The 25540-nt window shown below is 40.9% G+C and overlaps 2 protein-coding genes across 2 annotated transcripts; both read right to left on the bottom strand.

Moving 5' to 3' along the window:
- Positions 1-1968: 1968 nt before the first annotated feature.
- On the bottom strand, positions 1969-12769 carry LOC311504629 (ADP-ribosylhydrolase ARH1-like). The gene is made up of 8 exons (XM_084567834.1): positions 11728-12769; positions 10218-10332; positions 9947-10055; positions 9525-9623; positions 9337-9442; positions 6398-6664; positions 5564-5778; positions 1969-4633 (listed from the first exon to the last, which is right to left on the bottom strand). The coding sequence occupies exons 1-8, from the start codon at positions 11733-11735 to the stop codon at positions 4485-4487; spliced, it is 1068 nt and encodes a 355-aa protein (XP_084423960.1). The 5' UTR covers positions 11736-12769; the 3' UTR covers positions 1969-4484.
- A 6656-nt stretch (positions 12770-19425) lies between these two features.
- Positions 19426-24394, bottom strand: LOC311504678 (ADP-ribosylhydrolase ARH1-like). Its single transcript, XM_084567913.1, has 7 exons — positions 24161-24394; positions 23955-24063; positions 23516-23614; positions 23327-23432; positions 21670-21936; positions 20783-20997; positions 19426-19825 (listed from the first exon to the last, which is right to left on the bottom strand). The coding sequence occupies exons 1-7, from the start codon at positions 24242-24244 to the stop codon at positions 19677-19679; spliced, it is 1029 nt and encodes a 342-aa protein (XP_084424039.1). The 5' UTR covers positions 24245-24394; the 3' UTR covers positions 19426-19676.
- Between the last annotated feature and the right edge of the window lie 1146 nt (positions 24395-25540).

The following is a 25540-nucleotide window of genomic DNA, read 5'->3' as shown; positions in this document are numbered from 1 at the left end:
TATCAGCTTAATCAACTGGACTCCTGAAGCAGAAGAAGCTTCTATAAATCTGAAAAGTGTACTTATTAATTTTCCTACACTTGATTTACCAAACCCGCACAAACCACTTTTTAGAATCACATGTGGCCCTCACAGAAGCCTGTAAATATGCTGAGGGCAAAACAGTAGCTAATTATCTACGTAGACTCTCAGTTAGCATTTGCTGTGGATCGTTGCTTTTGGTATCATCTGGAGACACCTGCACCTGCTCTGGTGAACTATAAAGCTATCACAGATTCTTCCATCTCTCCTGAAAGCTATCCTGTTATCTGTTAATGTTTCAGTGATGAAATGTGATGCTCACACTATCAGTTCTGATCAGATGCAGCAGCAGAAGCTGCAGCCAGGGAACTGATTCACATCTTGTTTTCCTCTCCACAGCCTCACAATTCCAGGAACCCACGTGAAGGAAAGAAATATTGTTTGATGTTGGTATACACCGATCAGGCATAACATTATGACTGAAAATGTCCCAACTGTCTTATACAGGGGCTGTGAAGAACCATGCTTGACATGGGTGAAAGCAGTCACCCTGGTTTTCCTCCACATGTGCACACACATAAGAAGTAAACATGGTCTATGTCTGTTTCAGATTATGATCACCTTCAAACGCAGGTCTTAGTCCAGGAACTGCTACGCTCAACTTTAGTTTATATAAAGATGTTAAAATATTCTAATAAACTGAGAGCTTCAGTGTTTCCAAGTTGACTGCTGTCAGTACAGTCTCAAACCTGGTGACTGGATGATCATCAAAGACTTCATTCATTCATTCATCTTCTGTAACCACTTGTTCCTGTTAAGGGTCGCGGGGTCTGCTGGAGCCTATCCCAGCTGTCATCGGGCGAGAGTCGGGGTACACCCTGGACAGGTCTCCAGTCTATCGCAGGGCTAACACAGAGAGACAGACAACCATTCACACTCACATTCACACCTACGGCCAATTTAGAATCACCAGTTAACCTAATGAGCATGTCTTTGGATGGTGGGAGGAAGCTGGAGTACCCGTAGCTCATGGATTCGAACCTGGGACCTTCTTGCTGTGAGGCATCAGTGCTAATCACCTCTCCACTGTGCCGCCCGCTCATCAAAGACTTTAGGAGGAAACACAGGAAGCAGAACCAATACTTGGTCTCTTTCTGAATCCTTCCAGCTACCATCATGGCAGTGAAGTCTTGTGGTGGCTGGTGTGAACCCAAGGGCTACAGCCAGCCACTGCAAGGTGATTCTGGAGATAACAGGTGACTAGGTATTAGGGATTTTACTTTTTGTAGTTGTAAAAACTAACTCTGCAAAAACATCACATGCCTTCCTCATAGAGAATTAGTGACAGGGTATCTTAATATCCTCATGGACTGGTGTTTCTCTAGCTGTACATGGTTTTAGATTGTTGTGAATGACAAATGGGAGGAGTGTGATGGAACAGGGCAACATTATAGGCTCCTTCTGTTCTTTTTCTCTGTTACTTCTCAGTTAGTTTGGTTGCATCCAAGTGGCTTTCTTGGTTTCTGATTAGGAAAACAGAATAAAATGTCCACATAAATCTGTTTTTTTGATACACATAGTTCTGTTCTATTCTTGCATGCTTCGACTTAATACAGTAAGTGATTCCTAGTGCAGTGATTGCATCTGTTGTTGGGTTTCCCATGTTGGGTTCCCCATGTTATGAAATGGTCAATGTCATCCTTTCTCATATCTAAAAGGACACTGGAGTTTGGCCTTTTTACGGTGAGTGTGCGTCCATTTCTTTAAAGAACAGTGGTCTCCCAGCATAAACTTGAAATCTTCTCAAGGACATGGGTTTCCTCTGGGGCCACGGTTTCTTCTAGCCTCTTCACCTCCCATGAACTTCTATGTTTCAACAATGGCTGGTCTGGGAACCAACATGTGTGTTTTTGATTTCCAACTGCTTCAATATTACAATAGGATTACAATGAAAGTCAGTCATACCATCCTTTAATGATTATGTTATCCTGGTTTATTCTGAACACAGAGTTTGTGAGAGTCATTTGTTTTATTCAAAACTGGGGATGACAAGACAATAGGCAAAAAAGTTGGATTGTGGAAGGCTTAACATATATTTGATCATGAAATACGAAACGGTGACAACAGAAGATCAACAATGGGAAGTAACTACAGGTTCCTGGTAATTACAAGCAAATATATTAATATTGGAAAGTGCTATTGGAATGTGCAAATACAAAGTGCACATATGTGTCCCGGACTCAAAGCAGACAGTCACTTTACATTCATTAAGGCAGCCATTTTGGAAAAGTCCAATTTTATCTATCTATATTAGTGTTGGGACACGATTAAAAAAGTTTATACAGTCCCTGACAAAAGTCTTGTCACTTATCCATTTTGTAGAAACAACAGTTTATAACCTGACTTTTAATTAATCCATTGGTTTTAGAAATGGCTCATATGAAAGCTAAAACCCTCCCAAATTATGATTGATATACTAAAATAAATTTGCTTCACTGAAGAAAGATTGATCATTTAATGAACACAGAAAGGTCAGATTTTGGCAAGACAAAAGTTTTGTCGCCTACAGAAAGTAATGTGAAAATTGAACAAATCATTTACTTCAAATACAAAAATATGATGCATAACATCAGTGAATGAAGTACTGGTGCTGTGAGATCCATATTTAATATCTTGTATGACTTCCATGAGCTTGAAGGACTGCATCCATGCGGTTCGACAATGATTCATACAATTTATTGATGAAGTCATCAGGAATAGCAAAGAAAGCAGTCTTACATGCCTCCCAGAGTTCATCAAGATGCTTTGGTTTCATCTTCCATGCTTCCTCTTTCATTCTTCCCCAGACATGCTCAATGATGTTCATGTCTGGTGACTGGGCTGGCCAGTCCTGGAGCACCTTGATCTTCTTCGCCTTGAGGAACTTTGATTTAGAGATGGAAGTATGCGATGGAGCACCATCCTGCTGCAAAATTTGACCCCTTTTATGGTTGGGAATGTAAGAGGTAGCTAATACTTCTTGATATTTTACGCTATTGATATTGCCTTCCACCCTGCAAATCTCTCGCACACCCCCATACTGGATGTAACCCCAGACCATGATTTTTCCGCCACCAAATTTAACTGTTTTCTGGGTGAATCTCGGATCCATGCGAGCTCCAGTAGGTCTCCTGCAATATTTGCGGCGGCTGTGATGTAATTCAACCGAAGATTCATCTGAGAAATCCACCTTCTGCCACTTTTCCAGCGTCCATCCTTTTAGCAGGCTGTGGGCCTTGGCAAATGCCACACGTTTTTTTAATTGCCTTTTGTTTAGTGCTGGTTTCTGGGCACTGATTCTACCATGGAGGCCATTTCGAGACAGGATTCTACAAACTGTTCTGGTTGACACGGGGACTTGAGGTGACCAGGCCTGGTGGAGCTCTGCTGCAGTGGAAAAGGGGCTGGCCTTGGATTTTCGAGCCAACAAACGGTCCTCCCGAGCAGTTGTCTTGCGGGGTCTGCCGGACCTGGGCTTGTCAAAAACATCTCCAGTCTCTTCAAATCTTTTTCTTATTCTTGTAAGACTGCTTTTTTTGCTATTCCTGATGACTTCATCAATAAATTGTATGAATCATTGTCGAACCGCATGGATGCAGTCCTTCAAGCTCATGGAAGTCATACAAGATACTAAATATGGATCTCACAGCACCAGTACTTAATTCACTGATGTTATGCATTATATTTTTGTATTTGAAGTAAATGATTTGTTCAATTTTCACATTACTTTCTGTAGGCGACAAAACTTTTGTCTTGCCAAAATCTGACCTTTCTGTGTTCATTAAATGATCAATCTTTCTTCAGTGAAGCAAATTTATTTTAGTATATCAAACATAATTTGGGAGGGTTTTAGCTTTCATATGAGCCATTTCTAAAACCAATGGATTAATTAAAAGTCAGGTTATAAACTGTTGTTTCTACAAAATGGATAAGTGACAAGACTTTTGTCAGGGACTGTATAATTAATTAGAGGCTTTGTAATTACTTAATCTCGATTAATCACATTTTAATCGCATAACAATATATAATAGACACAGACATGGCTATTCAGACATGAATATTGTAAAGTCAAGCTCTTTTAACGTCTGGAAAAAATGCATTTAATTGCATTTCAATTCCAAACAGTAGAAAAAGAAAATATCCCTGGCCAAAACTGAACAGTCCTAAAGTTAGAGTTAGAGAGAGAGAGATATGGGTGGTGCAGAGGTCTCAAAAACCCATACAGTAAATAGGATACATTTGGTGTTATAGGGTTAACAAACATAATGAGCCACAGAAATGTATTGTTCATTAGACAAAGCAAGATCACATTTAATTTGAGGCTCGATGAGCGTTTGCTATTATGTCAGGTTGACAAAACTAAGTAATTATCTCCTAGGGGACGTTGTGACCTCGTCTCCTCTCACTGCAACATGTCAGCAGTCTCAGTGTGACAGGGCGTAGAGCTGCTCGGCGCAGCGCTCCAGTCGACCCCGGTACTCCAGGTTGGAGTAGTTGCCTTCAGGGACCCCCTGAGTGCCGTAGAGGAGGCCCCAAAGGCAGCCGGCTATCACTCCGCTGCTGTCACTGTCACCTGGACAGGACAGAAGAAATAGAACAGCATGAGCAATACATGTGTGATGAAACTATTCAGATTTGTGGCACTCTTAAATTAATGTTTTTTTTTATTATAATGACTGTAGATTAAAAAAGTATAATCTGAAAAGACGAGCAGATGACCACGGGCTCAGGTGATTAGGAACTCACAAACCTGATGATATTTGAACAAAAGAAAGTCATTAAGTTTTTATTTCATCATTTTGCCTAAAAGTCTTCGGGTGAAAGTGATAAAAAGCCTTTAATATTTAACGAAACCTTCATCAAGGTCTTGAACTAAAACACACCACACACTTGTTGGTGTCAGCCATGTAATATTAAAGGCTTTCTTTCTGTTGGATCCAGTCATCTCTGGCCATGTTTCCTAAGAACAAACTTGTCCAGAGTATCATTTAACAGAAAAGATTTCTACCATTGTTCTCCAAGTAAACACACACCTTAATGCATTATTTATTATTATTTATTTCAACATGAAATGAGGACTCTCAACTGAGTCATACCTAGTTTAATACAATGCCTAAAGGGAGGTCAGTTTGTATCTGTCCACTTCATTGTTACACTTCATTTATGCTACATCCTTCTGTCTACAAGACGATGACAGACGAGCACCAGCTAAGGGGTAAGCCTGACTCACTCACTGCAGTTGATCTAATTTGGGTTTAAATGTTAAAACAGTAAGTATATTTGTAAAAACGCTAAAAGACGTGTATTATTAGGCTCATAAGCTGCCGCTATTAACGACCAAACCAGAAGGCTGGGGATGGAGATATATGATGATATATAAAATCCTATATCCTATGATGTTTTAGGTAAGTGTCCGGTGGTATTATGCTGTAGTTAGGTTCAGACTTCCCTCCCTCATAGCTCATGAATAAAAATGAGATATTTTCTAGATTTGACCTCTGACCTCCATGAAAGGCAGCTCTGTTCATCAGCTCCTCCCAGTCTGAACCCGCCCCCAGCAAAGCGTCCAGTGCTATGATAGGAGCGTCGTGGCCGCTGTCCCCTGCCCAGCCCGACAGACTGAAGATGTTGTAGAATTCATCCCTCTCAGCTGGGCCGAAGTTGGACGGCCAGATCACAGGGCCCTCACCATTTGAGAGGCCCCTCAGATCCAGGTACCTGTGAACAAAGACAAAGTGGCTCAGCTGACGTCCAATCTATCCTACAGAACAGAAAGAAAAAAAACATCCTGATATAAATTTTATCGACATACATGTAAGAGGAAGAAAAAGGTTTAAAGAAATGGTGTAGGGAAGTTAGATGATTGGAGCAATACCACTCTCACGTGAATGCTAAAGAGAAAGCATTAGCCAATTAGCTTAACCAGGTTCTATCCAAGGGCACCAAGGTCATAATGTTTTTTTTTTACACAGATGAAACAAACAACATATGGATTGTTTCTATATTTTTTTACCTTCGGAAAGTGCCAGGAGATATTCAACATATCACTGTTTCCAGTGTATGTGCTAAGCTAAGCTAAGCTAAGCTAAGCTAAGCTAAGCTAACAGACTGCAGCTTCATTTTTACCATACAGACATGACAGCAGTACTAAGCCAATAACAATCACATCACAGAACAAGTGATTCTTTGTGACATTAGATTAAAAAAAATGAGTAATCAGTTACTCAATCTCTGAACCCAATTTTATGTCATCATTTGTTTACCTTGACACAAATGTGAAAAAGTGGATGAATCTGAATCCAACATGAACATGAAACTTGATCTCTGCAGTTCATACCGCTTCCAATTCTCACAGAAGAAGCCCCAGTCTTTCTCCGTCTTCTCCACGGCGAAGCCTTGATCCTGAACAAATTTCTTTGCTACAGGACAGGCCTCGTTGATCAGGCCTAGACCCCAACTCATGATTGGCCTGTGCTGCACGGCATAGGAGGTGAAAAGGGCCGTCGCTACACCTCCCAGGAAGCCAGTAGGATGAGGGTGGGTCATCCTGCCCGTCTCCACAGCAACTGCCACCAATAATGAGAGCTGGTCAGGCTTGGGATACCTGGTTTGGACAAAATATGACATCCTTGTCAGCTTTTATTATGGAGTATACTCCAAACTGATGTTTTCTGCACAACCTAATGAGTTCCAGTAATGACTTCTTCTTCAAGTTTTAATTGACTTCACATAATGTTCTTACTGGCTAGTAAGTTTTAACCCTGGAACTGTTAGTTGTTCTTGATTCTTCAGTGTCAGCAGCTGCGTCTCTAAACTCTAAATTTAAATGTGAAATGTTCAATCATGTTTTCCCACTGGCTGACAGACCACCTTGTCCAGACATTGTTTTTATTTTATGTGCCTTATCACTAAGTGAAGATGACGGAGACAGGTAAAAAGAAAAAAAGAAAGATATATCGAGCTGACCTGATTAAATACGTATTTGTTATGTGTTAGTAGTCTATGTTCTGATGTGTTAATGACACCTGTAGATCAGTAGAATAGTACGATATCACCTGTGTGTCCTCTTGTTTGTGCTCAAAATAAACAAAACAAGGAACCACTCATGGGAAAGCACCTCCACAGAGGACAAAAACTCCACAGGGAACCTTAACTTTCAAAGTCATGTTGGTAACAAAGTCAAGGGCAACTCTCTGTTGCTTTAAGAATCTTTAAAGTTCATAAAAATGTATTAATCTCAGCCCGTGTGGACTACTGTAACGATCTCTGTAAACTTGTGTGTTCATAAGGATCTGGGTTCATTCCTTCCTCTTTGGGTGGTTGGGAGTCTAATGGTTAGCACACTCAGTTTACTTAAATAAACTAGATTTGTCTTTCAATTTTGTCTGTCTCTCTGCGTTAGTCCTGCAATAGACTGGTGACCTGTCCAGAGAGTACCCCACCTCTCAACCAATGACAGCTGGGATAGGCTCCAGTCCTCTCGCGACCCTCCAGAGGACAAGCGGTTACAGAAAATGAATGAATGAATGTCTTTCAATTTACTGCAGAAATCCATCGTGTCAAAAACAAAACCTGAGGGAAAAAAATGGAAAATCGTCTGGAAAACAGTCAGTATATATTTTTCCTTCATTTCACTATTCTGCTCAGTATGCTCCTTTTGAAATATATTAAGCCTCAGAGAGAGGTATGTCTGGGCATGTGCCTGGGTTGACTGACAAGGCCTCCGCTGATTCTCAGTCAAATTCAAATATGTACTTCTATTTCCAGGAAAAGCTAAGACGGCAACAGCAAAATGCCATACTTAAGGACTTACAGTCAAGACACACCAAGGTGACACTGGAGAACGGCCAGTGTCAAACAGTCAGTAAACTTCTTGAATTGAGGTGTGTCCCACACTTCTCAATTCAATTCAAATCAATTTTATTTATATAGCGTCAATAACAATACAAATTGTCTCAAGATGCTTTACAATACACAGCAGTAGTAGCACAGAATTGCATAACTAGCAACAGAGAAGAAATTAGATAAGAAATTAGAGGACAGGAGCTCAGTGAGAAAAGAAAGTGGAGGAGCTCGTTGCGAGAGAGAAGAGAGTAGAAGACATGTGGTCAGTGCATCGTCCCCCAGCATCCTAGGCCTATTAGCATAACTAAGCGATGGTTCAGTCCAGCCCTAACTATGAGCTTGATCAAAAAGGAAAGTCTTAAGTCTGACCTTAAATGTAAAGACGGTGTCTGCCTCCTAAACCCCATAGCTGAAGGCTCCACCTCCCATTTTACTTTTTGAAATTCTAGGAACCACAAGTAGGCCTGCACTTTGAGATCGAAACGTGCCTTGTATGTAAGGAGGAGGCTTTTAAATTCTATTCTAGATTTTAAAGGGAGCCAGTGACGAGAAGCTAAAACCGGAGTGATATGATCTCTCTTGCTAATTCCTGTCAATGCTCTTGCTGCGGCATTTTGAATCATTTGGAGGCTTTTAAAGAGCTATTTGGACAGCCAGACACTAATGAATTACAGTAATCCAGCCTGGAAGACACAAATGCATGAACTAGTTTTTCAGCATCACTCTGAGACTTTTTGACGATGTTACGCAGGTGAAAGAAGGCAGTCCTGGTTGCTTGCTGTATGTGCGAATTAAAGGACATATCCTCGATAAATATAACACCAAGGTTTATCACAGTAGTACTGGAGGCCAAGGTAATGCCATCCAAAGAAACCAGATGATTAGATAATGAATCTCTGAGATGTTTAGGGCCAAGTACAATGACTTCTGTTTTGTCTGAGTTTAAGGGTAGAAAATTTCGGGTCATCCAAGCCCCTACGTCTTTAAGGCATGCTTGGAGCTTAACCAGCTGATTAGTTTCATCTGGTTTCATAGATAAATATAGCTGGGTGCCATCTGCATAGCAATGGAAGTTTATGTCGTGCCTTCTAATAGAAACATCTATTTAGCATGTTACTACTGGCAGTAGTAACATGCTAAATAGGTGGAGCATGAGACTGTCAGAGGGATCAATCTGATTGGCTAATCAGCTTAGTGAACGAATGCATGAGAAGAGAAACTGAAATGACGGAAGTTAACAAAACTACTAAGTAGGCTACTGCAAGTGACATTGGTTCGGTGTGTCTGAAACTTTAGGGCACCACAAATCAATGTGTGACCTCCCTGAAACTAAATGTTCAGCATTACTGGTAATTCATTTCATTCAAGGGCTAAGGCAAAATAAAGTATGCATATGGTTTTGAGTTATTATGGATAAGCACACTCACTCACCTAAGGCCAATGCACATGGACCGCATAGCCGCTCCACAGCCTGTTGTGCGTGGGTAATAGGGCACTCTGTAGCCCCCTTTCTCTCCAGGCTTCAGTTGGGAAACTCCTACAAGAACAAATGAGTGTCATATCATAGTCTTTACTACCAACAGATGTAATATGATTTTAAAATGAAAACGTTGTATCACCCCGAATGGTGGCACCTCCTGGTGACCTCCTATCCATGTCATCCATCCCCTTTACATATTGAGCAGCCACCTCATGCAGCAGCTCCTCCCCACCCTTCCCTGCAGGGGAAACAACAACTTGTTCAAGCAGCAGACTTTAAAGATGTACCCGGTTTATTAGCAAGGCTGGTTGTTTTCCTTATCACAGCAAAGTTGAATTTCTGCCATTTTCCAGAGCTGTGATAGAGCAGCAAATCAAGGCCAGCCTGGAAATTAGATTTAACCTTTAGTTGCAGCTCTTGAGGAGGAGAGGGTGACGTGTGTCCTGACGCTGCTGCATCAGAACAACACCAACTATCACATTAATCCAATCAACTCCTCCTTAGAAACAAAACGAGAAAAGGGGAAACAAAAAAAAGGCTTCAGTGTTGTTTGGAGTTCACCTGTGGCCAGCCCTTCAGCCGTCGCCAGATGCAGAACTGTGTCGTCACTCACGGGCCAATCAGGGAGTTCAACCTTGATGTTCTTCAGCCCTCCAAGCTCCTGCAGCTCCTGCAAAGACAGAAATGTTGTGGATACACACTCATTGTGAGTCAGCTTAGACATAAAAAAGACATAGACAATAAAAGAAACCCCTAATCAACCCAGAGTAGCACATAGTAGTACTTTTTATCTCGTAGGAACTCTTCCTTTTCATGTTGGTCCAACACTGACCTGGTGAATAGCTGGTCCAGACGTATTAAACTCCCACAAGCCGCTCCTGAAGCCCAGAGCATCACCAACACCACTCAGCACCATGGCTGCCTTGTAGTGCTCAAGCGTAGCAATTCTGTTGGGACCAAAAAAATATTGGTAGCTGGTTTCACCAAATCTCTGCCCGGTGAAGGCACTGCTTTGCAAAAGTTTACCAACATTCGTTTCTAAAGTATTCCTCCAATTGTAGACGTTAAAACTTGAAAATGGTCTGTCGCAGTATTAGCTAAAGCTCTTTTCTGAGACGGTTACCTGCTTTTGTCTTCACAACTGCTTAGTTATGAGTTCTGTCCTCTGGAATGCACTGGCAGACAAGTTATCTTAAGAATATGTGTTCAGCCATTGTTGTTATTTATGCGTAATGTATGATCCAACCTTATAAATTAGCAAGGACCGCACAGAAGGCTGGTCTCCAACTATGAAAGGGATATGTAGTACTGCACAAGTGCTAAGGGTTTAAAGGTTTCTCAAGCAAGGATAAAAATAGCAGTGCAGTTGGTGTAAAGTAGATATTAATAGCGTGCATTTGCCATGGCAATTCCACATTTCATACTCATTCAACGCAATTAGAGTACCCAGCGTGCAAAAAAAGTAGTAGTAATTCAGTTTTGACAGAAATGGAATGAGACTAAATAAAAAATAATATCTAAACTTAAAATCCAATCTTGACCTTCCTCAAAACATTCAGTTCTCAAAGATTTTATTCTGATGATATGGTAAATTTTTAATACAGACTGTTCAAATATTTTTTTCCATTACTTCCTGTTTTGACTGAAAGTCCAGTTTTGAGAATGTCTTTAAAATTTAGCCGTACAATCTTCCACTTTTGGCATTCAGTCATTCAAACTTGACTCAGCGTAGAAGAAGAGCACCGGCAGCACAAGCATGAGCCTGTGCCTCTAGCGCCCTCTTCCGTGGCTCCCTCATCTTGTAGCCTACTTTTTCGAGTGATAGAAACCTGACCCACCTTGTGGGAGATTGCGCAATCTGGGGATTTTCCCGTATTTGAACATGAAATAGAAATGATCGAAATGATTGGAATAATGCAGAAACTACATTTATAACAAAGCCTAATGGTCAAATATTACAATTTATTTTATTTTAACCATTGTTAATTTTCACGATGAGCGCCCCACATGTGATCCCCTGAACACACGTCTCTGTAAAGTGTGGCATTTTTGGTCAGTACTGTCAGTAGATTAAACACGTGGATGAGATTGAGGGCAACAGCAACGAGGATCACGTATCTCTGTGCTCTCTGACAACTACAATCATTAGAATAAATATTTCATAGGGGATGTGATTACTTTTGAGGTGTGCTTGTGGTGTTTTATTTGAGATCTATCTTAGTATTCTGGTGTGTCAGTATCATTGATTCAAAACTAAAATAAATTCACTTCCTGGTTTATCTGAGCGTGATTCAGGCAAACTGTTGCAGGAAATCCTCCTTTCTGTGCAGCTACCACCTCACCGATTCATTGCAGAGCGTCGTTCCGGGCAGTCAGCTCACAAACAGGACACCAAACACCAGCGTCTGTTGACCGAAGTTACTTCGCGATGCGGCTTATCAAACCAAAACCAAAACCCGGAGATCCTCCGAGAGTCCGCGGACTGAAAGTAGACGCAGTGGTAAACTGTGACCGGTAGTTCCCGGTCCTACGTCAAATCCTGACGTACACCCTTCCGGTAAATACACAGGACCCCAAACGATTGCTTCTCCTGCCCGTCTGGACAGTGCAGCTCCCTGTAGTTCTGTTGTTGTGTATTCATTTTAATTCATTAGAGTTGTGTGGGGGCTGGAGCCATCCCTGCTGTCATCAGACAAGAACTGGGTTATATGCAAACATAGGACCAATTTAGGATCACAAATTAACCCATGTCTTTGGACTGTAGGAGGAAGCCGGAGCACCTGGAGAAACCTCCACAAAGGCACAGGGAGAACACACTCTGTCCAGAAATGACCAAGCTTGCCGGCGGGCTTGACCCCAGAACCTTCTTGCTGTGAGGCATCAGTGCTAACCACAGTTCCCTGTGCCGGGCAATTTATTCAATAAAACCTAAAACTTGGGATAGTTCTCTTCTCTAGGAAATAGCAAATTATGTTCATTACAGTGGGGGAAATAAGTATTTGATACACCACCAATTTTGCAAGTTCCCCCCTTACAAAGAATGGAGAGGTCTGTAATTTTCATCATAGGTACACTTCAACTGTGAGAGACAGAATCTAAAACAAAACTACAGAAAATCACATTGTATGATTTTTAAATAATAAATTTGCATTATATTGCATGAAATAAGTATTTGATACACTAGAAAAACAGAACTTAATATTTAGTACAGAAACCAGTTACAGAGATCAAACGTTTCCTATAGTTTCCAGGTTTGCACACACTGCAGCAGGGATTTTGACCCACTCCTCCATACAGATCTCCTCCAGATCTTTCAGGTTTCGTCGCTGTAGTTGGGCAACACGGAGTTTCAGCTCCCTTAAAAGATTTTCTATTGGGTTTAAGTCTAGAGACTGCCTAGGCCACTCCAGGACCTTGAAATGCTTCTTACGGAGCCATTCCTTAGTTGCTCTGGCTGTGTGTTTTGGGTCATTGTCATGCTGGAAGACCCAGCCACGACCCATCTTCAATGCTCTTACTGAGGGAAGGAGGTTGTTGCCCAAAATCTCGCAATACATGGCCCCATCCATCCTCTCCTCAATATGGTGCAGTCGTCCTGTCCCCTTTGCAGAAAAGTAACCTCAAAGCATTATGCTTCTACCCCCATTTCATGGATTTTAATCCATGACGGCGTAGTGTGTTACTAATGGTCAGGGGCGTAGCACCAAATTCTGGGCCCTGTACACTCTTAATGACAGTGGGCCTCTATCCCTGCCAGTGCACGAAGCGCGCGAGTATTTATTTATAAATAAACAAGCATAAATCGGGTTTTAAGCTAAAATCAGATCAGATTATATTGATGACTGGTTCTTTCATTCACCACCTGAATTGATGCATTTGGCCTGCTTGTGCTCAAACATCTATAAACATTAAGCTACATCTAGTTTGTGTACTAACGTTTTGATCCATGACACATTTTGATTTAAAAACATTTATTCTTGAACAGGAGCCAACAACTGTACACAGAGATTCAAATCAAATAAACTATCTAATTTTTCAATAAAATTGTTCTTCAGCTTGCAGAAAAAGAAATAAAGCCTTGCTAAAGCTTACACGAGATGCAAGATGTAATTTACATCTCAGTAAATGCCCACTGACTCTGGAGTACGACAACGTTTACGTTAATTGGATGCAGTTACACAACAAGTAATCTCGGTTCACCTTTCGGACAGAAAGCAGTTAACAGTTGCTTCCCCTCATTCTGCCCTATTTATTTTTCTTTCTGCTCTTTTTTTTTCTGGTACCCCGATTTGTGTTTTTTGGGCGGCATGATGACAGCTAGCCTCCAGGTCATTCAACCTGGGTTTACTTGTCGCTGGTTGCTGTCTATGGGCGGACTAAATCATTTTGCGTCTCCAAGAGGGGGGCCCCAGAATGTCCAATATGTCGGGAGGGCTGTTACACAAAGTTCATTCTTTCAGTTGATGTTATCAATATATTTGAAATAGATTATGACACCAATTAATTGGAGGCCCAATTCATTCATTCATTCATTCATTCAATAAAAAATAAAAAATAAATAATAAAAAAATCAGGATTTTCATGGGCCCTCTCCCTACTCGGGCCCTGGGTAGTCAGGTCCCCTTTTCTCCCCACTACCACGCCCATGCTAATGGTAACCTTTGAGACTGTGGTCCCAGCTCTCTTCAGGTCATTGACCAGGTCCTCCCGTGTAGTTCTGGGCAGATCCCTTGACTCTCCACGAGGCGAGATCTTGCATGGAGCCCAAGTCCGAGGGAGTCATATTGGGTCTCTTCCATTTTCTAATAATTGCGCCATCAGTTCTTGCCTTCTCACCAAGCTGCTTGCCTATTGTCCTGTAGCCTATCCCAGCCTTGTGCAGGTCTACAATTTTGTCTCTGGTGTCCTTAACCAGCTCTTTGGTCTTGTCCATGGTGGAGAGGTTGGAGTCTGATTGATGGTGTGTGTGGACAGGTGTCTTTTATACAGATAACGAGTTCAAACTGGTGCAATTAATACAGGTAATGAGTGGAGGATAGGAGGGCTTCTTAAAGACAAACTAACAGGTCTGTGAGAGCCAGAATCCTTGCTGGTTGGTAGGTGATCAAATACTTATTTCATGCAATAAAATACAAATTAATTATTTAAAAATCATACAATGTTATTTTATGGGTTTCTGTTTTAGATTCTGTCGCTCACAGTTGAAGTGTACCTATGATGAAAATTACAGACCTCTCCATTCTTTATAATATATAACATGCAAAATTGGCAGTGTATCAAATACTTATTTTCCCCACGGTATGTACTGTATGTTTTGTGTGTTGGGTCACTAGGGATATTTTAGATGATTTTTTCAGTTTCTAGTTTAATTCTCTTATTTGGAATCTTTACTTTGTGTGATCAAGCACACTCATCATAGGGTCATTATAAACTAATTACAAGCTAGTATATAATCGCTTATTAAACTCAAATTGAGCAACAAATTTGTACTAAACTGCATACATGTATCAAAATACTGTAGTTGTGCAAAAGATGTGTAAAACCCCAATATAAGTGGCCCATCAGTGTTGAGATGATGGAATATCATAGAATATCATCATCATATCAATTACATTGAAGTGATAAACAAATCTAAATATAATTTGATGATTTCCCAACAGCACAAACCAAATTGCATTAAGCATTATTAAGGGCACGAACACTTTGAATGGCAGGTGGGTGCCATCACAGGTTGCTAGCTGTCAGCTTAGATGTCAGCCACCCGTCTAAGCTCCACACACGGTCAACCTCTTTGACATTTGTGCATTAGGCGGGAGTTAGGTGAAGTCAGGAAATGCTAAGGTGCTGGCAACCGGAGCCACCACACTTGAGCTTTAAAACGGCTCCTCAGAAATCCTATGGAAGACCTCTCTGAGGGTTTGTCCACGTTTAAATACAATCCATGCATGAAACTGCCAGCTTGCACACATATTTATATAACCTTCATTCTACCAGGAAAGGTATTCAGAATGCTTTCTTACAGTGACAGTCTGGTCCCCAAGGGCTCTAGGGACCCAAGGAAGTTGGAAGTCCTTTGGACACCGATCATAATTTTTGGTTAAAAGTTGTATAGTTGTATCATCAGCAGCGCGGCTGCATCTGGGCAGAACAGGAGCTACGTCACTTCCACTTTGCTAGGAAACATCTTCAGAGACAAATTTATGTCTAGTGTCGCACTCTTATTAATGTGATTATTGGTTTGACAGTTTAAGTGATTGGCAGTTTTATTTAAAAATGGAAGACAGGAGATCAAAGACTTCTTTGATGTCCAGTCTTTCCAAAAGCCATATAATGTAGATTTACGGTTTAATTATGTGACTGTTAATGATAACATAATTGTCTTAATTCTTCTTGCAGGCCACCAGCTGATCAGGTTGACGCTGTAGCAATTGCCTAGCTGGAATTTGTTCTCAACCAGAGAATAGAGGAACCCTGCTTTGCTCATAAAGGTTTTTTTCACTTGCTTTTTATATGTGTAAAGTCTTAGTGGTAGGCTTGAATACTAATATGCCTACCTCTTGGAGTGTGTCCTTCACCTGTCTGGATGTTGTGAAAGATTTTTCTTTACCTTGGGCAGAGCCTTTGATCATTCACGCAGATGTCTGCTTTGGACGTCCCGGCCTTTTTATGTTGCAGAGCTCATCAGGATGTTGATGAATGAATGAATCAAACTGTTGTTTTGGCCACTCCTAACATCCCCACTATCTCTCTTAATTGGATTTGTTTTGTTTTTTTGAAGCCTAAGGATGGTTTGTTTCACATGCACTGAGAACTTACTTGAAAGCGTGTTGTGGGTTTACAGCAACAGTGTTCAAATGCAAACACGATGCTTGGAATCAGCTTCAGACTTTTTGCTTTTTTAACTGAAGGGGCTAGAATGAAGGAATGTCCCATCTGTGCATGAAACAGCTTTTGAGTTTTGGCACAAGGGATTGTAACATCTAATCCTGTGTATTAACAGCCAGACAATTCCATGTTCTGCTGGGAAACATTTGGACCTGGCATTCATGTGGATGTTACTTAGACATGTAGCACCCACCTAGACCAGACCAGGCACAAATATGTTTGTGTATATACATGTTTAGTGAGGCAAACAAAAAATAACCACTTACTGTGGCTTCCTTTTTTTTTTATTATTATTATTATTTAATTAATTTGTGCATTTCTAAACTAAGAAAGAGTTTCTACCTCACCACTATCAGCAGTGGGCACTGGTAAAAAGCCGCTGTTGTTTGCGTACTTTTGATTTGAGGTCTGCTACGATAGCAGCCCTTGCAGCTTCAGTATACTTCTCGCATTTAGCTTTGTGCAACGTGTTGTAGCGGCTACTTAAATCTATACAATCCTCCTACACAGAGTAGTAGGCATTACCTCAGCTATCACTTTAACAGCTCATATCAGCTTAATTAACTGGACTCCTGAAGCAAAGGAAGCTTTTATAGATCTGAAAAGTGTACTTATTAATTTTCCTACACTTGATTTACCAAACCTGCACAAGCCACTTTTTAGAATCACTTGACTGTTTGCATAATTTGGGGTTTGAATGGTTGATCTGTCAGATATACTGTACCTCTCCCAAATGCAGATTTAGAGCTGTCTGTGGATGGTTCTCCATCTAGAGACTGAAAGGTAGTCAACAAACAGATTTGTTGCTGTCACTCCACACACAATTGTGACATCTGGCGAATTGACATGGCATTTTTCAGCACAAGCTGCTGGGTTTGTGGCCCTCACAGAAGCCTGTAAATATGCTGAGTTCAAAACAGTAGCTAATTATCTACGTAGACTCTCAGTTAGCATTTGCTGTGGATCGTTGCCCTTGGTATCATCTGGAGACACCTGCACCTGCTCTGGTGAACTATATAGCTATCACAGATTCTTCCATCTCTCCTGAAAGCTATCCTGTTATCTGTTAATGTTTCAGTGATGAAATGTGATGCTCACACTATCAGTTCTGATCCTGTTTTTGTTGGAAACACCACTGCAGATGCAGCAGCAGAAGCTGCAGCCAGGGAACTGATTCACATCTTGTTTTCCTCTCCACAGCCTCACAATTCCAGGAAGCCACGTGAAGGAAAGAAATATTGTTTGATGTTGGTATTCACCGATCAGGCATAACATTATGACCACAGAGAGGAGAAGTAAATAACACTGACCATCCTGTGACAATACAATGTTCTGCTGGTTTAAGGTTTAAGTACCTAACCAAAAACTTAAAAAAACCCAACTAGTGTTAATCGAAGGTTGAAGTGGTAGGCATTTCTTAGCAGTCCTAAAAAATGCTGAAGTTAAGGAGTCTGAAAAAGTCCCAACTGTCTTATACAGGGGCTGTGAAGAAACAGGCTTGATGTTGTTGAAAGCAGTCACCCTGGTTCTCCTCCACATGTGCACACACATAAGAAGTAAACATGGTTTGAGTCTGTTTCAGATTGTGATCACCTTCAAACTCAGGTCTAATAAATTGAGAGTTTCAGTGTTTCCAAGTTGACTACTGTCAGTACAGTCTCAAACCTGGTGACTGGATGCTCATCAAAGCCTTTAGGAACTCAGGAAGCAGAGCCACTACGTGGTCTCTTTCTGAATCCTCCCAGCTACCATCATGGCAGTGAAGTCTTGTGGTGGCTGGTGTGAACCCAAGGGCCACAGCCAGCCACTGCAAGATGATTCTGGAGATAACAGGTGACTAGGTATTAGGGATTTTACTTTTAGCAGTTGTAATGTTTGTATTTCCTCTGATTTGGTTGGTACAGAAGTAAAGCTGAACTGTCCTCACCTCTCAGTCTGTCATATTATGAAAATGACACACAGGTGTAAATAGGCTTTTAGTATCTCTCTGCTTGCTGTAACCCAGATGTCTATGTCTGCAAAAACATCACATGCCTTTCTTATAGAGAATTAGTCAGTATCTTAATATCATCATGGACTGGTGTTTCTCTAGCTGTACATAGTTTTAGATTGTTGTAAATGACAAATGGGAGGAGTGTGATGGAAAAGTGCAACATTATATAGGCTATATGTTCTTCTTCTCCGGTACTTCTCAGTTTGATTGGATACATCCAAGTGGCTTTGTTGGTTTCTGATTAGGAAAACAGAATAAAATGTCCACATAAATCTATTTTTTGATAGATATAGTTCTGTTCTCTTCTTGTATGCTTCGACTTACAGTAAGTGATTCCTAGTGCAATGATTGCGTCTGTTGTCGGGTTTCCCATGTTGGGTTCCCCTATGTTGGGAAATGGTCATCCTTTCTCACATCCAAAAGGTCACTGGAGTTTGGCCTTTTTACGGTGAGTGTGCGTCCATTTCTTTAAAGAACAGTGGTCTGCCAGCATAAGCTTTAAATCTTCTCAAGGACATGGGTTTCCTCTGGGGCCACGGTTTCTCCTAGCCTCTTCACCTCCCATGAACTTCTATGTTTCAACAATGGCTGGTCTGGGAACCAACATGTGTGTTTTTGATTTTCATATTTCCAACTGCTTCAATATTACAATACGATTACAATGAAAGTCAGTCATACCATCCTTTAATGATGATGTTATCCTGGTTTATTCTGAACACAGAGTTTGTGAGAGTCATTTGTTTTATTCAAAACTGGGGACGACAAGACAATAGGCAAAAAAGTTGGATTGTGGAAGGCGTAACATATATTTGATCATGAAATACAAAACGGTGACAACAGAAGATCAACAATGGGAAGTAACTACAGGTTCCTGGTAATTACAAGTAAATATATTAATATTGGAAAGTGCTATTGGAATGTGCAAATACAAAGTGCACATATGTGTCCCGGACTCAAAGCAGACAGTCACTTTACATTCATTAAGGCAGCCATTTTGGAAAAGTCCAATTTTATCTATCTATATTAGTGGTGGGACACGATTAAAAAAGTTTATCTAATTAATTAGAGGCTTTGTAATTACTTAATCTCGATTAATCACATTTTAATCGCATAACAATATATAATAGACACAGACATGGCTATTCAGGCATTAATATTGTACAGTCAAGCTCTTTTAATGTCTGTAAAAAATGCATTTAATTGCATTTCAATTCCAAACAGTAGAAAAAGAAAGAAAATATCCCTGGCCAAAACTGAACAGTCCTAAAGTTAGAGTTAGAGAGACAAAGCAAGATCACATTTAATTTGAGGCTCAATGAGTGTTTGCTATTATGTCAGGTTGACAAAACTAAGTAATTATCTCCCAGGGGACGTTGTGACCTCGTCTCCTCTCACTGCAACATGTCAGCAGTCTCAGTGTGACAGGGCATAGAGCTTCTCAGCGCAGCGCTCCAGTCGATCCCGGTACTCCAGGTTGGAGTAGTTGCCTTCAGGGACCCCCTGAGTGCCGTAGAGGAGGCCCCAAAGGCAGCCGGCTGTCACTCCGCTGCTGTCACTGTCACCTGGACAGGACAGAAGAAATAGAACAGCATGAGCAATACATGTGTGATGAAACTATTCAGATTTGTGTCACTTTTAAATTAATGTTTTTGTTTTTTTGTATTATAATGACTATAGATTAAAAAAGTATAATCTGAAAAGACGAGCAGATGACCACGGGCTCAGGTGATTAGGATCTCACAAACTTGACGATATTTGAACAAAAGAAAGTCATTAAGTTTTTATTTCATAATTTTGCCTAAAAGTCTTTGGGTGAAAGTGATAAAAAGCCTTTAATATTTAACAAAACCTTCATCAAGGTCTTGAACTAAAACACACCAGACACTTGTTGGTGTCAGCCATGTAATATTAAAGGCTTTCTTTCTGTTGGATCCAGTCATCTCTGGCCGTGTTTCCTAAGAACAAACTTGTCCAGAGTATCATTTAACAGAAAAGATTTCTACCATTGTTCTCCAAGTAAACACCCACCTTAATGCATTATTTATTATTATTATTTATTTCAACATGAAATGAGGACTCTCAACTGAGTCACACCTAGTTTAATATAATGCCTAAAGGGAGGTCAGTTTGTATCTGTCCAGTTTATTCTGTTACACTTCATTTATGCTACATCCACAAAGCTGCTTCAGTCTGCAAGACGATGACAGACGAGCACCAGCTAAGGGGTAAGTATGACTCACTCACTGCAGTTGATCTAATTTGGGTATCAGTTTAAATGTCAAAACAGTAGATATATTTGTAAAAATGCTACAAGACGTGCATTATTAGGCTCATCAGCTGCTGCGATTAATGACCAAACCAGAAGGCTGGGGATGGAGATATATGATGATATATAAAATCCTATATCCTATTATGTTTTAGGTAAGTGTCCGGTGGTATTATGCTGTAGTTAGGTTCAGACTTCCCTCCCTCATAGCTCATAAATAAAAATGAGATATTTTCTGGATTAGACCTCTGACCTCCATGAAAGGCAGCTCTGTTCATCAGCTCCTCCCAGTCTGAACCCGCCCCCAGCAAAGCGTCCAGTGCTATGATAGGAGCGTCATGGCCGCTGTCCCCAGCCCAGCCCGACAGACTGAAGATGTTGTAGAATTCGTCCCTCTCAGCTGGGCCGAAGTTGGACGGCCAGATCACAGGGCCCTCACCATTTGAGAGGCCCCTCAGATCCAGGTACCTGTGGACAAAGATAAAGTGACTCAGCTGACGTCCAATCTATCCTACAGAACAGAAAGAAAAACATCCTGATATAAATTTTATCGACATACATGTAAGAGGAAGAAAAAGGTTTAAAGAAATGGTGTAGGGAAGTTAGATGATTGGAGCAATACCACTCTCACGTGAATGCTAAAGAGAAAGCATTAGCCAATTAGCTTAACCAGGTTCTATCCAAGGGCACCAAGATCATAATGTTTTTTTTTGTTTTGTTTTTTACACAGATGGAACAAACAACATATGGATTGTTTCTATATTTTTTACCTTCGGAAAGTGCGAGATGATATTCAACATGTCACTGTTTCCAGTGTATGTGCTAAGCTAAGCTAAGCTAAGCTAAGCTAAGCTAAGCATCTTAATTTTTACCATACAGACATGACAGCAGTACTAAGCCAATAACAATTACATATTTATTTTTCACAACACGCTTCATTAAGCTGATGTTTTAAGATGCCACTAGAACAAGTGATTCTTTGTGACATTAGATTAAAAACATGAGTAATCAGTTAGTCTATTGATAAAATCTCTGAACCCAATTTTATGTCATCATTTGTTAACCTTGACACAAAAAATGTCAAAAGTGGCTGAATCTGAATCCAACATGAACATGAAACCTGATCTCAGCAGTTCATACCGCTTCCAATTCTCACAGAAGAAGCCCCAGTCTTTCTCCGTCTCCTCCACGGCGAAGCCTTGATCCTGAACAAATTTCTTTGCTACAGGACAGGCCTCGTTGATCAGGCCTAGACCCCAACTCATGATTGGCCTGCGCTGGACGGCATAGGAGGTGAAAAGGGCCGTCGCTACACCTCCCAGGAAGCCAGTAGGGTGAGGGTGGGTCATCCTGCCTGTCTCCACAGCAACTGCCACTAATAATGAGAGCTGGTCAGGCTTGGGATACCTGGTTTGGACAAAATATGACATCCTTGTCAGCTTTTATTATGGAATATCTGATGTTTTCTACACAAACCTAATGAGATCCAGTAATGACTTCAAGTTTTAATTGACTTCACATAATGTTCTTACTGGCTAAAGTTTTAACCCTGGAACTGTTAGTTGTTCTTGATTCTTCAGTGTCAGCAGCTGCATCTCTAAACCCTAAATTTAAATGTGAGATGTACAATCATGTTTTCCCACTGGCTGACAGACCACCTTGTCCAGACATTGTTTTTATTTGATGTGCCTTATCACTAAGTGAAGATGACGGTGACAGGTAAAAAGAAAAAAAAAAAGATATATCGAGCTGACCTGATTAAATACGTATTTGTTAAGTATTAGTAGTAGATGTTCTGATGTATTAATGACACCTGTAGATCAGTAGAATAGTACGATATCACCTGTGTGTCCTCTTGTTTGTGCTCAAAATAAACAAAACAAGGAACCACTCATGGGAAAAAACCTCCACAGAGGACAAAAACTCCACAGGGAACCTTAACTTTCAAAGTCATGTTGGTAACTTATAAAGGGCAACTCTCTGTTGCTTTAATGATCATTAAAGGTCATGAAAATGACTACTGTAACGATCTCTGTAAACGTGTGTCTTCATTCATTCCTTCCTCTTTGGGTGGTTGGGAGTCTAATGGTTAGCACACTTAGTTTACTTAAATAAAGTAGATTTGTCTTTCAATTTTGTCTGTCTCTCTGCGTTAGCCCTGCAATAGACTGGTGACCTGTCCAGAGGGTACCCCACCTCTCAATCAATGACAGCTGGGATAGGCTCCAGTCCTCTCGCGACCCTCCAGAGGACAAGCGGTTACAGAAAATGAATGAATGAATGTCTTTCAATTTACTGCAGAAATCCATCGTGTCAAAAACAAAACCTGAGGGAAAAAAATGGAAAATCATCTGGAAAACAGTCAGTATATATTTTTCCTTTCTTTCACTATTCTGCTCAGGGTGCTCCTTTTGAAATATATTAAGCCTCAGAGAGAGGCATGTCTGGGCATGTGCCTGGGGAGAGACTGAGAAGACCTCCACTGATTCTCAGTCATATCCACCCCTCGCTCCGCCCCAACATCCTCCTTCTCATTCAAATGTGGTACTTCTAGTTCCAGGAAAAGTTAAGATGGCAACAGCAAAATGCCATACTTAAGGACTTACAGTCAAGACACACCAAGTCAAGACACACCAAGTGTTTGGTGTGTCTGAAACTTTAGGGCACCACAAATCAATGTGTGACCTCCCTGAAACTAAATGTTCAGCATTACTGATAATTCATTTCATTCAAGGGCTAAGGCAAAATAAAGTACACATATGGTATTGAGTTATTATGGATAAACATATTCACTCACCTAAGGCCAATGCACATGGACCGCATAGCCGCTCCACAGCCTGTACCGCGTGGGTTATAGGGCACTCTGTAGCCCCCTTTCTCTCCAGGCTTCAGTTGGGAAACTCCTACAAGAACAAATGAGGGTCATATCATAGCCTTTACTACCAAACAGATGTAATATGATTTTAAAATGAAAACGTTGTATCACCCCGAATAGTGGCACCTCCTGGTGACCTCCAATTCATGTCTTTCATCCCCTCCACATATCGAGCAGCCACCTCATGCAGCAGCTCCTCCCCACCCTTCCCTGCAGGGGAAACAACAACTTGTTCAAGCAGCAGACTTTAAAGATGTACCCGGTATATTAGCAAGGCTGGTTGTTTTCCTTATCACAGCAAAGGTCAAGTTGAATTTCTGCCATTTTTCTTGCACTTGTGCAGAGCTGTGATAGAGCAACAAATCAAGGCCAGCCTGGAAATTAGATTTAACCTTTAGTTGCAGCTCTTGAGGAGGAGAGGGTGACGTGTGTCCTGACGCTGCTGCATCAGAACACCACCAACTATCACATTAATCCAATCAACTCCTCCTTAGAAACAAAATGAGGAAAGGGGAAACAAAAAAAGGCTTCAGTGTTGTTTGGAGTTCACCTGTGGCCAGCCCTTCAGCCGTCGCCAGATGCAGAACTGTGTCGTCACTCACGGGCCAATCAGGGAGTTCAACCTTGATGTTCTTCAGCCCTCCAAGTGCCTGCAGCTCCTGCAAAGACAGAAATGTTGTGGATACACACTCATTGTGAGTAGGCTACTTTTTATCTCTTAGGAACTCTTTCTTTTGATGTTGGTCCAACACTGACCTGGTGAATAGCTGGTCCAGATGTATTAAACTCCCACACGCCGTACCTGTAGCCCAGAGCATCACCAACACCACTCAGGACCATGGCTGCCTTGTAGTGCTCAAGCGTAGCAGTTCTGTTGGGACCAAAAAAATATTGGTAGCTGGTTTCACCAAATCTCTGCCTGGTGGAGGCACTGCTTTGCAAAAGTTTGCACCATTCCTCCAATTGTAGAAGTTAAAACTTGAAAATGGTCTGTCGTAGTAATAGCTAAGAGCTCTTTTCTGAGCTCCATAGGTGAAACACACTCGACGGTTACCTGCTTTTGTCTTCACAACTGCTTAGTTATGAGTTTTGTCCTCTGGAATGCACTGGCCATGGTCGTAGCGGACGCGGGGTACACGGGGAACATGTATGGGGCCATTATTGTAGCAAAACTATCTACAAATGTGTATTTCAATCCGTGTGTGTAACTGGATTTGCAAATGTGTGAAAAAAATCCGTGTGTGTGTAACTGGATTTGCAAATGTGTAAAAAACATCTGTGTCTATAACTAGATTTGCAAAAGTGTAAAAAAAATCTGCGAATGCGTACATCGATCTGTATGCGTAGATAAACCTGTAAATGTGTGATCTGTAAATATCTGGCCTCTCCATTGGATGTGTTCTTACACGTGACTTTTGCTACACTTCTGCCGCGGCAGATCCGCAAATGCGCGCAGCGATTTGCAAATGCGTGTGGAGATTTGTCTGTGCCTCCGTAGCTATACAGCTACATACCACCAGTGGGCGCTAGGCTAGCACCCAATGATATTACAGTTTTTCTCAATTGCTAAAACACAATTTCTGAAACCTTGCTCCATTTTTTCAAAACCTTAAACACAAAACCTCAGCTTCAAGCATGATTTACAAAACCTCTGACTCCTCTTGCAAAATCAAACTTTCGCCTCAAAACAGTTTTACCTGTGCTCAAAATCAAACACTGCTCTCAAGTAATAAACAAATTGCTCAAAATTACATACACTATCAAGCAGTCAGTAAACAATACACCAAAAAATAGAAAACACATTGTTCAAAACATATAGTTCTCAGGGAGAAGTACATTTTTAATCTCAAAACAAATTTCATATGTTTCTGTCATTATACAAAAAGCTCAAAACTGATCAGAAATTACTGTGTTTTGCTCTTTGCATTTTTTTTGTTCTTCCTCCTTCTTGTACCCTTATTTTTACAGTGCTGTACCCTGCATCTCAAAAACTTTATCTCTGTGATACTGTAATTCTTGTTCTTTGATGACATGAACCTGTAACCAGTCGAAATCTATTGAGCAGTCAGTACTGAAAACAAATGGAAAGCACAATGTTCAGGGCCATACAATTTGTTTATTGTACCATATACAGCC

This window comes from Chelon labrosus (genome assembly GCF_963514085.1).
Source record: "Chelon labrosus genome assembly, chromosome: 19".
NCBI lineage: Eukaryota > Metazoa > Chordata > Actinopteri > Mugiliformes > Mugilidae > Chelon > Chelon labrosus.
The sequence above is the reverse complement of the archived record's forward strand: the minus strand, read 5'-3'. Positions and strand labels throughout refer to the sequence as shown.

What these genes read in the sequence shown, in the direction of transcription:
- LOC311504629 (XM_084567834.1), bottom strand. An exon ending in GGCTGAAGGGCTGGCCACAG is followed by an intron (nt 9,624 to 9,946) that starts GTGAACTCCAAA and finishes TTTCCCCTGCAG; the next exon opens with GGAAGGGTGGGGAGGAGCTG. An exon ending in AGGAGGTGCCACCATTCGGG is followed by an intron (nt 9,443 to 9,524) that starts GTGATACAACGT and finishes TTGTTCTTGTAG; the next exon opens with GAGTTTCCCAACTGAAGCCT.
- LOC311504678 (XM_084567913.1), bottom strand. Translation starts at nt 24,244, where the DNA reads ATGGTCCTGAGTGGTGTTGGTGATGCTCTGGGCTACAGGTACGGCGTG. An exon ending in AGGAGGTGCCACTATTCGGG is followed by an intron (nt 23,433 to 23,515) that starts GTGATACAACGT and finishes TTGTTCTTGTAG; the next exon opens with GAGTTTCCCAACTGAAGCCT. An exon ending in TCCATGTGCATTGGCCTTAG is followed by an intron (nt 21,937 to 23,326) that starts GTGAGTGAATAT and finishes TGTCCAAACCAG; the next exon opens with GTATCCCAAGCCTGACCAGC.